Source organism: Nanorana parkeri, unplaced genomic scaffold, assembly GCF_000935625.1.
Source record: "Nanorana parkeri isolate BGI_ZX_2015 unplaced genomic scaffold, ASM93562v1 scaffold837, whole genome shotgun sequence".
Taxonomy (NCBI): domain Eukaryota; kingdom Metazoa; phylum Chordata; class Amphibia; order Anura; family Dicroglossidae; genus Nanorana; species Nanorana parkeri.
Window position 1 is genome coordinate 635426 of NW_017307105.1, and position 16887 is coordinate 652312.

General features: G+C 42.8%; 1 protein-coding gene across 1 annotated transcript; it reads left to right on the forward strand.

Moving 5' to 3' along the window:
- The first annotated feature begins 1218 nt into the window (after positions 1-1218).
- On the forward strand, positions 1219-13300 carry VPS18 (VPS18, CORVET/HOPS core subunit). The gene is made up of 5 exons (XM_018565373.1): positions 1219-1375; positions 3964-4105; positions 5460-5551; positions 8710-10565; positions 12554-13300. The coding sequence occupies exons 1-5, from the start codon at positions 1288-1290 to the stop codon at positions 13280-13282; spliced, it is 2907 nt and encodes a 968-aa protein (XP_018420875.1). The 5' UTR covers positions 1219-1287; the 3' UTR covers positions 13283-13300.
- The last annotated feature ends 3587 nt before the right edge of the window (positions 13301-16887 follow it).

The window sequence follows — 16887 nt, forward strand, 5'->3', positions numbered from 1 at the left end:
AGCCTGAGGTTTGTATACACATGAAAAAATACTTCAAATTTACCTGGAAATACTCACGCTCGTGTGAAAAGGGGCTAAATCTTGTAAATACCTGTGGTGTACCTACAGCCATAGCAGCTTAGGTGGCTGCTATGGGGCCTGGGGGTGGAAGGTGGCCCCATTAGGTTGTTGAAGCAAATTAGACATAAAACATATGACAATAATACAGTACTGTATCATTGAGGGTTGGAGTGGTTGCAGTTGATGACAACTCTAATCCCCTGTAAATTCTACAGTGTAGAGACGACTCACAACTCACAGAGAGAGGTCATCGGGGAGGGGGGGCATCACATTTTTGCTATGGGGCCCGTGATCTGTAGTTAAAGCACTGTATATAACACATTCTTCTCTAAATATTGCGTTTAACAAATGCTAACTCTGTACACCAGGACACATCAATAACTGGCAGAACAAAAATATATAATTTATAGATACACAGCACCAGAAAAATTAAAAAATGTATTGTATTCCCCTATAAATCAGGACATGTAATGATTGTGGGTTTTATTTACAAACAGTTGTTAGCGCTATTCGCCCTGTGAACATCTCTAAATGTTTGTTTTGTGCAAATACATGCAAAACGGATGTTCTTTGGTTTTGTTTTTTCTTTACAATTACAATGTAATAAAAAAAATTATAAATAAACAATTCCAAATGCTGTTAATGTGATATAGGATGTAGTATTGCATTATGGCCACTAGATGGAGCTGAGGAGCAGAGGGTAAAAACTACTTCTTTCCTATGCTCCTAGCGCCATCTACTGGCCATAGTGCAATACTACATTACATAATACATTAATAACATACAGAAAAACATTCCATTTGAAAAGAAAAAAAACAACAACTAAAGAACATTCGTTTGGAATGAATTTACACAAAACAAACGTTTAGATATAGTGTGCTTGGAGGGTCACAGACAAAGCCTGACTTCCCCCTATGTTATTTGGACTAGCAGAGCTTTGCTCCCCGCATCCCTAACAGGGCGCCCACTTCCTCTTGACAAACCACATGACACCGGGCGTATTATATTCTTTGCATATCACATGACACTGACAGGGACCACTGTTCGTACACGTTCCCTTGATTTGTCACATGAGATCGCGTAGGATAATCACATGACAATGGGCGTACACTCATTACATATCACATGACGGCGCACACCGTCCGTTCATTGACATGATCGAGTAGGAGACCGGAAGTTGCTCGTTCAGCTGTCAAGCGCTTCGGCTAGGGAGGCTCAGCACCGGCGATGGCCTCCATCCTCGAGGAATACGAGGACTCGTTGTCCCGGGCCAACCTTCCGAGCCAGACACGGGTGCCGGGGATCCCATTGTCCGGTGAGGCCTCGCAGCACAGAGGAGATTGGGCGCATGTCAGAGGGAGATTGGGATCATTACTGGGGTACTCCTGAAATGTCATGGTGTGGATGTGTGCCCGAGGCACGCTGCAACTTGTGGTTCCCCAGAGGAAACACACAATGTCATACAGCTGACCTGTCAGCACCGATGCACCTTTTTGTGTCCTGTTAGTATAGTAGGATGGTTGTCCCTTCACCTAACACAGTGACTGAGGGCAGTCAGCACCCTGCACAGACCCTTAGGCCCCATTCACACCTATATTTTAGGTGTGATTAGGGATTCTTGCATCCAGAACTTGCGATTTTCTGCAGCAGGAATCCCTAATCTGTGTTTACAATTGGCAGCTGTCACCCATTCAAGTTAATCATTAGGTGACAGTGGCTGCATTTGAAACCTGGCACACTGCATGTAATGGTATGTGATAGAAATCCATGCGGTTAGGAATCAATCAATATCCCTGGACACACTATCCAATAGGGAGGCTTGGTATTCAGGTCACAGGGACATTTGAGATTTGATTAGAAATTCTGCTGCACAAATCTGTGATCTATCCACTGATAGATACATATAAATGTTACCATTAATAAAAAATGGATTGCATTAGATCTATTAGGGATGTGCCAATACCAAGTATTTGGGTGAGTACAATTACTCACCCAAATGCTCCGATACCGGAACTAACATTCAGAGGGAGATCTCCCTCTGACCAGCAGTCCCGAGGGAGCATGGAGCCAGCTTCCTTTCCAAACCGGGAGGTAGGTTACTACCCTCCTCCCAGCTTCCTGATTCGCTAAGAAGCCAGCTTCACTTGTTGCTGGCAGCCTGGCTTCCTAAACAATCGGGAAGCCGGGTGGCACATAATGAATGGCTTTCTGACTGTTAAGGAAGCCAGGCTGCCTAGGAAAGTATAGCCGGCTTCCTAGCCAATCAGGAAGCCGGGAGGCAGGTCATGATGTTCCGCTTGGCTTCCCGATTGGCCAGCCAGCTTCACTTGTTGGTAGGCAGCCTGGCTTCCCAGCAAATCAGGAAGCCTGGCGGCACGTCATGACTCATGTCCTGGCTTCCTGATTGGTCAGGAAGCCACACTGCGCAGCAACAAGTGAAGCTGGCTGGCCAATCGGGTCATGGCATGCCACCCGGCTTCCTCCAATGTAAGGAAGCCGGCTTCACTTGTTACTCGGCAGCCTGACTCCGTGACCAATCAGGAAGCCGGACGGCACCTCATGACTCGCTGCCTAGTTTCCTGATTGGTCAGGAAGGCAGGCAGCATCGGCAAGTGAAGCCGTTGTTCTTTCACTAGAACACTCGCTTCCCAGGCAATTAGGAAGCCGGACGACGGTTCATAATCTGCCACCCAACTTCCTGATAATCGGGGCACACGACAGCGCTACTCGGTATCGGCATCGGCGGGTACCGTAAAAATAAATATTGGTACGCGATACCGAAAAGCCAGTATCGGTGCATCCCTAATATTTATTGTTGGCTCAGTGTCACGTGACTATAGGAACACTTTCCTGTATGTAGTCCAATGCTGTACAGTGTTTATCATCCTTTTTTCAGTGACAGCACCCTTTAAAAGTGTGTATATTCATGAGGCACCCAGTCTAAAATGTAAAAATCGATGTGCGTTCCCGCCAAAATACATACCAGACCTTTATCCAAGATAGGGATCTGGTATGGATTTTAATGGAGGACCTTATGCAAAAACATGAAAAGAAGTGTGGGGTCCCTCCTTCACATCAGGAGCCCCCTTATTAGAAGCCCCCGTCTTATCAGAGTCCTCAGTCCCCCTTTACATCTTGGCTTTGCCATCACATCAGAGCGGCAGAGGGCAGGAGGTGGAGCAAGCCTCTCCATGGTACATTATACCGCAATGCAGAATAATAGTATATGAATTTTCTACAAACTCTGTGCTGCCGCTTTGCTCTGGGGTGGCAGCCTGATGTCTTGGGCGGAGGGTCTCAGGAGGGGAAGATGTGGAGGGACTCGGGAGGGGGAGATGTAGAAGCGCTGAAAATAGGCGTCGCATAGTTCCCCAGAAGGCTGCCACGAGTTCCCCAGCAAGCGTGGGACCTACGGCAGCCGAATCGATTCGAAGAATTAAAGTGCCGGTAACGGTTTTTAGTACTCATGAAAATGCCCAGTATCGATACTGGCATGGGTGCATCCCTAATTGCCAGTGACAGTAGGTCAGGTCTTTCTAACAACGTCCAATGTATTTAGTGGTTACCTCTGCTTTCTTTTGTAATCTGCAGAATTTTATTATTTTTTGTTTTTTTAAGTACACACATTGTGAATCAAACACACAGAGGGGTTTTCTCAAATTTGACTGCAAAAGTGTAAATACCATTTTAAAACTTAGCTGGATTAAAGAGCTAGGACGGCGGGAACTGGTTGTTTTAAATAATTACATGGCTAGAGTTCTGCTTGAACTTTTTATAGGCTTGCAGTTTGTGTTTGTTTTCAATAGAAATGTCAGAAAGTTATCAGTTTTTGTGCATTCTTTGTGTGGTTTTAGTGATTGTTCTCTTTTAATATACTGTTGTGAACTGTTTGGTTGATTTTAGGCTATGTTAATGCACGACTAGAAAAGGAAACTCCAATATTCAACAAACAAAGGATTGATTTCACCCCTCCAGAGAATATCAACAGCTTGGCGGTGTGCAGTAATCAGCTGTGCATGAGCTTGGGAAAGGAGGCACTTCTCAGGTATGGTAGGAGCGTTGAGCTGTGCTAGAGGTCTGTTGGTGTCTTATCTATCTTGTGTTCATGGTTACTCTAACCACTTGACGTTTAAGAAACAGAGAAAGTTTCAAAATGTTTTGCGACTCAAGTGGTGAAAACAAGCTCGTGGCTGCAATAGAAGCTGTGACTCCCAGAAGCTGTTTTGTTCAGTTGACTCCCAGCTATCCAGTAAAAGTGGTCCAGGTGACTAGAGTTTGCTGATCCATTTTTTTAGGACTGTGAAGGTTCCTGATCGGCTCTGTGGTCAGTAACCCTGGAAACGCTGTCCTCTCAGCCTATCTGGCTTCATAGCTTTGAAACAGCCAATCAAGCACAGTCCTGTGCTTGAGTAGAGGGCAGGGGTAACCTTTTTATCCCATAGTTCTCTTTAGGGTCACAGGAGAACATACACTAACATCCTCCGGTGAACCAAAGCTCAATATATAGTGGGCTATTGCTGGCTATATACTGAGCGCCGCAGCCGGGACGGATCCCGACAATACTGCTGAGATCCACTCAGCTGGCTGATTGACAGCGGGCTCTGCCTATCTAGAGGCAGAGCCAGCTGTGCCCAATCCCCCCATCTGTTCCTCCAGTCAGCGCTGGAGGATTGGCGAGGGGAGGGGGGGAATCTCTGCAGGGAGATGATCGGGAAGTGAACAAGCGATGGTATGTGTTCGCTCACTTCCCAATCTATAGAGTCGAAGTGTGACAGTTTCATTATCAAACGTCGGCTCTAACTATGAGGATGAGTGAAAATCACTCACCTCCTAGTTCTCCTTCACTATTTAGATACCGTATTTTGCGCTCCATAAGGCGCACCGGTACATAAGACGCAGGCCGTTTCTGTCACAGTTTCTGTGACAGAAGCTGCAGTAAGTGACAGCTAGGACAGGTGGCGCTGTGATTACAGCGCCACGGTCTCAGTGATCACATGGAGCAGGCGCTCTAGGCGCTCTATGGCGAGCTCCTATCCCATGGTCACGGGTTCCCCAGAGGAGCGGGGGACCCGAAAACCACGGGGGCGCTGTTGCCGCTCGGTTTTAATACAAGTGATCTGAATAGATCACTTGTATTAAACAAGCAGCCGCTTCCACTGTACGTTTAGCTCTGCTTTAGCAGGGCTAAATGTACAAAAAACTAGGGATTCGCGCCATAAGACGCACACACAGAAAAGTGCGTCTTATGGAGCGAAAAATACGGTATTTAGTAAGGAATTACTGAACAGAACAAAATGAATGTAATTTTAATACTGCGGGATATATTTCACATGTCTGAATATGATTTGATTTGTTCCAGAAAGCAGAAGTATGCTTTAACATGTTTCTTTCTCATTTAGGATTGATTTAGTGAAAGCAGACCAGCCAAACCAAGCTGACCTTGGTCGTAAAGATGACTTCAAAGTCTACAAGATGTTTTTGGATCCCACAGGTGCTTTTAATTTAAAGTATTTGTGTATTTTCTATTAGAATGCTTGTATACTAAGTATACAGAAACACTTGTTTGAGAAGATATCCACCTCTGACTACCGTACTAAATTTATACAGGCATGTGAAAAATGAAGTAAACGCAACATATTTGAGCAGGCAAACATTAGATCTTCATTCAAACAGTGCCTTCAGATAAAGGTCATCTACTTGAATAAGAACACAAGGAAAAAAAATCATCTTTTCAATCATTGGTTCAAAATAAATTGTATACTGTGGATACCAGCTTGTGACAACTTTGGCATCACAAGCTGATATTGCAGAAATCACCACTTCTAGGTATTTTGTAAAACTGCTGACCAGTCTGCGACATTGACTCATTTCATGGAATTTTATACCACTTCTCAATGTAAAATTCCTTCAGTTGGAAGATGTTTGTGGTTTACTGACATAAACTGGCCATATCAAAATCCCCATACAAAATGTATTGCGTTGAATTTGCTGGACTGGACAGTTCTGTACACATTAGCAGTTGTTTGAAACCTATGCCACTATATATTTTCCCTACAATGGCTGATTTCAAATCGTTTGGCAATCTTTTTAAATTCCTTGTCAGGCTCATAGGCATCTCCAACTTTCTTTCTAAGAGCATTAGAGAACTCTGTTGATCTTGGCATGATGACACCACATACACTGAGTGGCCAAATTTATTATGACCACCCCATCAGTACTTCGTTGGGCCACGAGATGACTTCGTTGGGCCGCCTTGTGACTCCACGAGATGTTGAAAGGTGATGCGAGGAATCTGACACTGCACTGTTGCCCTTCTGTTGTCTTGTACCAGTCTTGCCACTCTCCGTTCTGCCCTAACATTGACTAGTCGCTGGCGGCCACAATTCGCACGTTCAGACCCAGATTTTCGGCTGACAGTCCAGTCTTTAAACACTTTAACAATGAGCCCCTCTTGAACATTTAACGAATTCTGCTGTTTTGCTGATACTCGCTCCATGGCTCAGAGCGCCAACAATCACACCACGTTCAAAGGCTGTTAAATCGCATTGTTTACCCATATCTTCAGAAAAAAATCACTTCTACTGTCGTGGTAAACAACCTGCTTCCCTATTTATAATGGTCTGGCCCTCTAGCAACTTCAGCGCAAAATTATAGCTAATTTGCCTACAAACGTCAGGTGGTCATAATAAACTGGCCACTGAGTGTATGTCAGTAGCAAAGCCTACACCAAACTCTGGATTTCCAAGGATAAAATAAGACAGGTTCTACCTGCATACTCCCTTAGGTGGTTCTAATCATTGACAGTTAATCTGGAAATGTAGAGGTGTACTTACTTTTTCCATATGTCAATTCTGCATTTTTCTTAATTTAGATCATGAAAATGAACACAGGTGTCCATTTAATGTCTCATTTGCTCAAGGATATTACTTATTACTGATATCTGTAAGCACTATTTAAATCAAGATCTAATGTTTAATATTTTCACATGACTGTACAAAGCGCACGGTTTTATCATAGCTATCACAATGTTTCTGCAATTTGATCATATGTGCTATTCTGTTTTTACTTTAATATGCCTTTTCTTGTTTAAAGAATATTTACCTATAGCAGATCCAGATTTTGTTTCTGCATTTTATGCTTTGGTAACTCAACAACAATCTTGATTAACACACATCTTTATTGGAATTGTCAGTCATGGACAGACATGACATCATTCAACTCCTTAAGTCCAGTTTAAAGTTTTCAGCAGAAGTATATCGATTACCTGTGGGTAAGGCAAAACACTATTTCTAACCAGTATTTAGTCACATTCTACTCACCTTGTTCTGTAATGTTGAAGACAATTTGAAGATTATCCAGTTCTTCAGCTCTAATTAGTGTCAAGAACATAACCCAGCATTGATAGCCAGATAGGCAAAGCAGCCACTCTAAACCAATCACCATGGAATGTGCCAAGGCAGATGTTGATTGTCCATGAACATGATGTGAGGTGTGAAAAGATAGTTCATCTGAGGTGGAACCCTTGAGTTTTGGTCTTAGGCTAGCAAGTCAAAGCTTGGCCTGCTGCCTTGCTAGTCTAGTTTTTGGGTTATGAGACGTCCACACGTCCTATTCATGTGGGCACTGCACAGGGTCAGATCTATGAAGTAGAAATCTCAATAAGTGAAGGGGGTCTTTTTAGAACCAACCCTTACTAGTACTTTCAATACCATCACACCTTGGAGGAGGAAACTGGTCCTGCACCAGTTTGCTGCCTTGAAGTTAACCGAGGATATGAAAACCGTTTCTGTGCCATTGCAGCAACTCGAAAAAAGCTTTTCCAGTTTGCTGCTAAAATAACTGAAGGTAGTGAGCAACACGGATTGCACCCCTTTTCAGTCAACCTCACAGCTTTCTAACTGGTTAACACAGCTGGGATATGTACCTGGCACTCATTAAAACCAAAGAAGCTCTTTGGGTAAGCAGTGAATGTCTTCAACATTATAGAATAAGGCATGTGGAATGTGACTAACTACTAATAGCTAGAACAGTGGTTCCCAACCCTTCCCTTTTTTTTTTCTTTTTCTTGTGTCCCACTTGGCAGCTCATTTCCGTATCTTGTACGTGAAAACTATTTGGGGTTAGATATCATTTTAATTGCATTCCCCCCAGGCACATAGTATTGAGTGTCTCAGGCACTCCCCCCAAAGGTCCGGAGTGACAGGAGGGGAAGCAGGGTGAGAGGATGGAAGAGGATACAGGGAAATAAGAGAGATAAGGGCGTCTTGACAGCAGGGGGAGGGTAAGACGAAGAGCTGATGAGAGTGCAGAGTAAAAGAAAAGAGTGGGTTGCTGTTGGAAGGATGTAGGTGACAGGAGGGGGGCAGTATTGCAGGAGGTGGAGATTCTCTGCAGAGGGGGAGCATGGTGATAAGAGCAGGGAGGGGGTGCTGGTGAAATGGGAGGAGGGAGTGTAAAGTGGCGAGAGATGATCTGCAGGTATGGGAGAAGGGCAGCACAGTGCTGATGCCCACACTATAGAAAAGTATGATGCTGTGCGCCACAATTACTGAATTTATTTTTTGCGTTCCCCAAGAGGTATCGCAAGTGCCTTTTCGCTTTTGGATCTCATTTTCAATTTTTTTTTTTTTTTGTTTGCTTTTACTTTAGGTTCTCATCTTCTGATTGCTCTGAACACTAGTGAGTGCCTATATCTCAATCGAAATGCCCAGAAAGCACGTTTACTTTCCCGATGGAAAGGCCATATAATTGAAAGCATTGGATGGAACAAGTTTTTGGGTAATGAGGCGTCCACAGGTCCTATTCTGGTGGGCACTACACAGGGTCAGATCTATGAAGCAGAAATCTCGACAAGTGAAGGGGGTCTTTTTGGCACCAACCCGGACCAGTACTTTCGTCACCTTCACACATTGGAGGAGGAAACTGGTCCTGCACCAGTTTGCTGCCTTGAAGTTAACCGAGGATATGAAAACCGTTTCTGTGCCATTGCAGCAACTCGAAAAAAGCTTTTCCAGTTTGCTGCTAAAATAACTGAAGGTAGTGAGCAACACGGATTTGCACCCCTTTTCAGTCAGCCTGCTAATGACCTCCCAAGTATCCAGGAGTTTCCAGGTAACCTTGGCTACAGCGAAATAGCTTTCTATACTCAAAAACTCCGCACCTATCCAACATCTTTTGCTTGGATGATGGGAAATGGAGTACTTTATGGTACGTTAGACTTCTCTCGTCCTGACTCTGTGCTGACAGATGTTCAGGTTTGGGAATACCCATCCAGTGTTGACAAACCAATGTCTATTGTGCTAACACAGTTCCATTTCTTGCTCTTAATGCCTGACAGGATCAAGGCTATTTGTACTTTAAATGGGCAGGTTGTATTTGAAGACGTGTTCACAGAGAAGTTTGGACCACTGAAAAGGATGGTAAAAGATCCTGTTTTAGGGCAAATCTGGATTCATACAGAAAGAGCAGTCTTTCGCTATCATGTTGAACGGGAGTCAAGAGATGTTTGGAAGATGTACATGAACATGGGAAAATTCGACTTGGCTAAAGAGTTCTGCAAGGACCGTCCAGAGTGCATGGACATGGTTTTGGCTAAGGAAGCTGAACACTGCTTCCATAACAAGAAATACAAAGAGAGTGCAAAATGTTATGCTCTCACTCAGAATTACTTTGAAGAAATAGCACTTAAATTCATTGAAGCAAAACAAGACGAAGCGCTGATGGAATTTCTCCTGAAAAAGCTCGCCAACTTGAAACCTTTAGAGAAAATCCAAGTTACTTTGCTAACTACTTGGTTAACAGAGTTGTATCTAAACCGCCTTGGAACTTTAGAAAGCGACACATCAAAAAGAAGCTTGTATTTAAAAACCCGTGATGAATTCCGAAGTTTCCTTAGCAGTCCTCGGAATAAAGAATGCCTCTTCAATAACCGCGCCTCTATACATGATCTTCTGGCGAGCCACGGTGACACCGAAAATATGGTGTATTTTGCCGTTTTAATGCAAGACTATGAACGAGTTGTAGCTCATCATTGCCAACATGATGATTATGATGAAGCTCTTCATGTCCTCACAAAGCATAGAGATGAAAAGCTTTTCTACAAATTTTCACCAGTCCTAATGCAACATATACCCAAGAACGTTGTTGACTCTTGGATCATGATGGGCAAAAGACTGCATCCAAAGAACCTTATTCCTGCCCTTGTTAATTACAGTCAGGGTGCTGGTACTCACATAAATGAAGCCATTAGGTATATGGAGTTTTGTGTTTATGAACTTAGGGAAACTGAACAGGCCATTCATAACTATTTGTTGTCATTGTACGCTCAGTTTCGACCAGATTCCCTCCTCTCATACCTGGAAATCGCTGGCACCAATCCCAACACAATTTACTACGACCTAAAATATGCTCTGCGTCTCTGTGCAGAACATGGACACCATCGTGCCTGTGTCCATGTCTACAAAGTTATGGAGCTATATGAAGAAGCTGTGGATCTAGCTTTAAAGGTATAGTATGGTAATCTGTTATTTTAACTAAAAATGTAATACTCCCATCTATGTTTTTCCTCTGTATGTTTTGACTGTTTGCCTGCAGTTCAGCTTTTAGGGCCCTTTTAGACATCTGAAGGGGTGTGTTAACTTGCTTTTTGTTAAGGCAGCCCATTCATTTGAATGAGCTGCTAACGGACCCAAAGGCACACCTGCACCATTTTGTCTGACTTAATGCACCAAAATTTTGTGGTGTGCTGCAACGCTGGTGCATTGGTACTGTGCTTTACCGTCCCCTATAGGTCTAAATGGCCCTTACATTTTTCCTGAAGTTTACCATTACCTGATTTGATGTCTAATAGTGAAATTCAGCAGAATGCTAAATAATCTTTTGGGTGGTATGTTAGCCTTGACACGTACATCAATGTACTATGTAAATTTGGCCAAATTACACAAAATGTACCAGCAAGGTAAAATGTTTTTCCAGCCTTCATCTGTCTGCTTTGATGGATTGAAAAGTACACTCTAAAACAAAGTGCACTTATTGGCCCCTTTAAACTTACCTAATCGATCCCACCCTTCTCGGCACCTGGCCTCTGTACCTTGTTTACATCCTGTGGCGAACATATCCCTCTCCTGGCCATGCCTACACAATACATCTCCATTGACATTTATGGACTAATCTCCCGGCTGGAGATTGAGGTAGATGAGCCCCATGGAAGTCAAAAGGGATGGGGATGTATTGCTGAACTCAGTAAGTATGCATCTGTGCAGGACAATAGTGGGTCAATTAGATCACGTTAAAGGGGCCATAAGGATTAGTGCACTTTGTTTTAAAGTGCACTAATCCTTTGAATAATCATTAGGGATGCACAGATACTTTCCGAGTACCAGTGCAGATACTTGGCATTTTCATGAGAACTACCAGGGTTGCAGCGGTCGCAGCTGGGACCTGGCTCTGGCGCTCCACCACTGTACTGAAATCATTAGTCTGTATTGTTTTAGAAAAACTGTCACATGACAACACAAATGTATCAGTACTCGTACTTGCAAAACTGGTATCTGTGCATCCCTTTATTTATATTTATAAAAACCAAAATCATACATTAAAACAGAAATGTACAAATCCCAGGAGCTCCGTGTTCTCTTTAAAAATGACAGCTGCCTCCTAACATTGGATTTTTTCTCTAGTCTAGTCTTGGAGCTCAAAAGTATCGGTACATGTACTCGTACTTGTACCGAGTACTGTACTTGGTATCTGTGCAACCCTAATAATCATGTCAAATCAATCAATAATTCATGGTTTTACTTCTGTCAGAGGACTACAGAAGGCTTGATGGTACTGCTTCCCAATAAGCTGTTTTAGGTGTGGCTGAAGGGATCTTCCTGAATGGTTAGGGGATTTCGTTGTTCATATTGTGTTATGTATAGTTACATGGGCCATACATATTAAGATATTACTTGCTCTCCCACCGGATATTATTGTGGACTTATTGTACAGATGAAGCTCATTTATCAATTTGCTTTCATCTTCTTGAGATACATTTACTATACATACACGCACAGTAATATAGTTGTTAAGGTTGTAGAAAGATTGATCTCAATACTCTACCTCCAACAACTCCCGACATATTGGTCTAGAGTTAGGTGAAACAAAACCTACATGTCATGCTTCCTCTAGCGCTGGTTTCGTTGGTACCGCTGATCTTTCCTGCCTCTCCCGTGGCTCTTCAAGGTTCCCCTTATGCAGGTGGCCCTGGGAATGGTCACAACTAGGTCTTATTTTCGGGGTAGGTCTTATATTTTAGCAGTTCCCAAAAATAGTACTAGGTCTTATTTTCGGGGTAGGTCTTTTCGGGGAAACAGGGTATGTATTGGCAGTATTAGACCACATTTATTCACCTGTATTGATTGGAGTAAGTGTTTGAAAGTCATTTTCATACAATATGGAAGAAAGAAATATTGTCGGTTTCATGGCAGTTAAACATTTTTCTTTTTACTTCTAGGTGGATGTGGACCTAGCAAAGTCTTGTGCAGATTTACCAGCAGATGATGAGGAACTGAAAAAGAAATTGTGGCTAAAAATCGCTCGTCATGTGGTGCAGGAAGAGAAGGATGTGAAGAAGGCCATGGTTTGTCTGTCCAGCTGTAATCTTCTCAAGATAGAAGATATTCTGCCATTCTTCCCTGACTTTGTGACCATTGATCACTTTAAGGAAGCCATATGCAGTTCACTTGAAGATTACAACCGGCATATAGAAGAGCTAAAGCAAGAAATGGAAGACGCTACACTGAGTGCCAAACGTATTCGGGAAGACATGCAGGAGATGAGGAACAAGTATAGCTCAGTGGATCCACAAGATAAATGCACTTTTTGTGACTTTCCACTTTTGAACCGCCCATTCTATCTCTTCCTTTGTGGTCACATGTTCCATTATGACTGCCTTATGCAGATAGTTGTCCCCAATCTACCCGCTTACAAGCAGATCAAATTAGAAGACTTGCAGAAGAAATTAGGAGCTGTGGCACAGCCTTCCAAAAGCCGCTCCCACACAAGGGATGAAGACAGTGTAAGTCTGGGCAAAGGACAACCAAGCCGGGAGCAAATCAAGGCAGACATTGACGACATTGTGGCAGCTGAGTGTTCCTATTGTGGGGAATTTATGATTCGATCAATTGACAAAGCATTCATAGATCCACAAAAATTTAAGGAAGAGATGCTCAGCTGGCTGTAGGAATTGGTTTTTCTTAAGTTTTTTTTTTTTTTCCCCATCAGGTTACTAGTGTTCAGGGCTTGAGTATCAATCCTGTGAAACAAATGTGAGTACACATGTGCTTAGTTTTTGATCACCAATCCCATTATTTTATGAACAAGACTTGTCAATGATTCAAGTGCTTCTATAGGCTGATCTCAACAGACTGCTTGCTCATGACTCAAAATCATTATTGGATGTTTTACCATATTGTGCATCTCGCCATCATGTATGAGTATTTGTCATGTAATATGTGAATGGAAAATACTGTATGAAAAAAGAATGCACAGTTTTTACCTGGTTTACTTACCTTCATAAACCTAATACAAAATGTTTATGCAACATGTTTGTCTTGAATGAATACCTTTTTTATAGAAAGGTGTGTTTCTTTGGTTTTTTATTATATATCTCTTATTTCATAGTTTTATATCCTTTAATATATTATGTTTGTTAAATGGCCAGTGTCAGGCATGTGTTTTATTTATCAGTCAGTTTAAAAATGTAAGTACTTTCCTTCCCCCAGTACTGGGTTCAGCATCTTTAAAAAAAAAAACAAAAGTCTAATGAGCATGTTATTTTAAATAGGTATATTATTGAGTCAACTACCTCTTGTGCTAGAACCACACTGTGTAACCCTCTCAAAAATGTATCATTTACAGGTACTGGGGAAAATTAGGTTTGGGAACACAAGAAATTTATTAAAATCTTTAGTGAACATCAAGCAAATCAGTAAAGGATGTCCTAGGGTCCCAGTGTTATGCACAAAAGTATAAAAATCATAAACTCAATGGATAAATTCTAAATAGCCACACTTCTCCTGCACTGGCTATAGCTCCACACTAACAACCACCCTGAAGCAACGGGTGAAGGTATGTCCTTATATCCTTCACCTGCTTTACCTGCCCTGAATTCCTCGGCCTCTGGACCGGGCAAGGAGGAGTTTATCATGGAGCCATCCCTCTCCCAATAATGGGTGCCATTTGGGACTACAAATCTGCCTTAAAGTGACAAAAAACTCTGGAGTTAAACCTTAAAAATGCATTCAAGTATCTCAACTATTAACAACAATGTATTTTATTTGTGTATCACTCAGTAGATTCTCAAATAATGTCTGAATTGGTGCGGACAATGTCCTTCCTTCTGGAGGGTGGCTACTTTTGTTCCCCATGGTCCCTGTGTGTTTTTTAAAGAAGCCACCGCTCCAAGCTCACTCCTGTGATGGACTACATTTTCATGTTTAGTTTACCAATTGGTATTTAAGATTGTAGTCCATCCGGGAGCTAGCTTGGAGCGGTTACTTTACAACACACACAGGGACCATGGGGAACAAAAGTAGCCACCCTCCAGAAGGAAGGACAGTGTCGGCACCAATTCAGAGATGATTTGAGAATCTACAGCTGAGTGATACACATATAAGTTATGTTTTTGTTTGTTAAAAGTTGGGGAACTTGAATGCAATTTTTTAAGATTTAACTCCTGAGTTTAGTGTCACTTTAACACAGCAGGTCAGGGCTGCATCGATACTAGTATCGGTGCCGATAACTACTTTTGTTCCCCATGGTCCCTGTGTGTTTTTTAAAGAAGCCACCGCTCCAAGCTCACTCCTGTGATGGACTACATTTTCATGTTTAGTTTACCAATTGGTATTTAAGATTGTAGTCCATCCGGGAGCTAGCTTGGAGCGGTTACTTTACAACACACACAGGGACCATGGGGAACAAAAGTAGCCACCCTCCAGAAGGAAGGACAGTGTCGGCACCAATTCAGAGATGATTTGAGAATCTACAGCTGAGTGATACACATATAAGTTATGTTTTTGTTTGTTAAAAGTTGGGGAACTTGAATGCAATTTTTTAAGATTTAACTCCTGAGTTTAGTGTCACTTTAACACAGCAGGTCAGGGCTGCATCGATACTAGTATCGGTGCCGATACAGAGCATTTGGTTGAGTACTCATACTCGCCCAAATGCTCCTGATGCCTATCGCAATACCAGAACTTCCGGGAACTCCCGACTTCCTGATTGCTGGCTCCATGCTCCCTCGTCACTAGAGAGCATGGTGCCAGTTTCCCGGCAATCAGGAAGCCGGCGCTGTGTAATGACTTGCTGCCCGGCTTCCTGATTGGTCGGGAAGCTGCCCAATCAGGAAGCCAGGCGACGAGTCATTACCTGCCCCCGGCTTACTGATTGGCCAGAAAACTGACTCCATGCTTCCTCGTCACCTTTTGAGCATAGAGTCATTACACATCGCCTGACTTCCTTACTGGGGCTTCCGGTATCGGCGAGTACTGATTTTTTTTTTTTTTAATTACACGATACTGAAAAACGGGTATCGGTGCATCCTTACTGCAGATCAATACAGTCCAAGTAAACTTGTTAGTGCTACAATAACGTCTACAAAAAAAATCTGCATGCGCACCACAGCCGTCGAAAAATGCATGTCAGTCAGGATAGAATGCCCCCTAGAACCATGAGAAGGAACTATGAGTCTGCAGGGCGCTTGGAGTCTGGATGACCTTGAGCATTGTTCCAGGGGGAACAACGTAAGGGTTCCCCCAACACACACAGTGCTCAACCCCAAATTAGCCCCCATTTACACCTAAATGTTTTGTCGCTGTGTTTTCTGAAGCGCGACAACACTCAACATTAAGAATCCCATTATTATCAGTAATAGCGCCCTCTCACATCTGAGCATTGTCACCTCTCATTTGTAGCTTGAAGTTCAAAAAAGACCATGAGCTTTTTTTTCAGGCAGATTTGTGTCTTTGGTCCTGTATCTTCTAATATGAGTGCCTGAAAAATGCATGCAGCAGGATTTTTTATTCATCTGTTCCTCCATTCCTTTTGTGGTCACATGTTCCAAATATGACTGCCTCATGTAGATAGTTGTCTCCAATCTAACTGCACCATTGTTCACATATCGCTATAAACTTACTTCCTCATGGAGGTCTATAAGCAGAGGGCCCCATTTATGCATTTATGTTTATCAAGTACAAGCTGTGAGACAGCAGCATCTCCTACTTACCCAGCATGGTTTCAAATAGTTGCAGATAACAAAACCTTGTTCTTTATCTCCCCTGTGGAGGTATCCAACTGGCTGCAGAGATGCCCTGGATTGACAGAATCACTATCTCAGCAGAACAGATAAGTACCCTACCCTGCATAACCTGGTCTGCACTCCCTATTTGCATTATGCTTTAGTCTATGACAACCTCCCAATTCTGCGACCAAGCAATTTTTGGTTTCTTAATACTGCAGAAAAAGGGTTACCAACCCCTTAATCAATCTGGGACACTGTGCCTGCCAGTACATTACCTCCCTGGTGTTATGTGATGTCTAAGAGTAATCATACATCTTTTTTTATATACTCGATCTAGCTGTTTATATATTTCATCACCGGTCAGCACATTAATATTTGCTCATAATCCTGTTTTATAGACTGTCCCTTCTGCTTGCCACACCCGGGGACTTGCTGCTGTTTTTCTACACCTCTGAAGGTCCCTGCTGATGTAATCCTTCCCAGATATCATCATTGTTAGTTCCCTATAGGGAGTTCAGGTATAAACAAGGCATCAAATACCTTCATCA

Bases quoted from the DNA above. Each gene is read 5' to 3' on its own strand.
- VPS18 (XM_018565373.1), top strand. From the start codon at position 1,288: ATGGCCTCCATCCTCGAGGAATACGAGGACTCGTTGTCCCGGGCCAAC. The intron at 1,376-3,963 runs GTGAGGCCTCGC...GGTTGATTTTAG, and splicing joins GCCGGGGATCCCATTGTCCG to GCTATGTTAATGCACGACTA. The intron at 4,106-5,459 runs GTATGGTAGGAG...TTTCTCATTTAG, and splicing joins GGAAAGGAGGCACTTCTCAG to GATTGATTTAGTGAAAGCAG.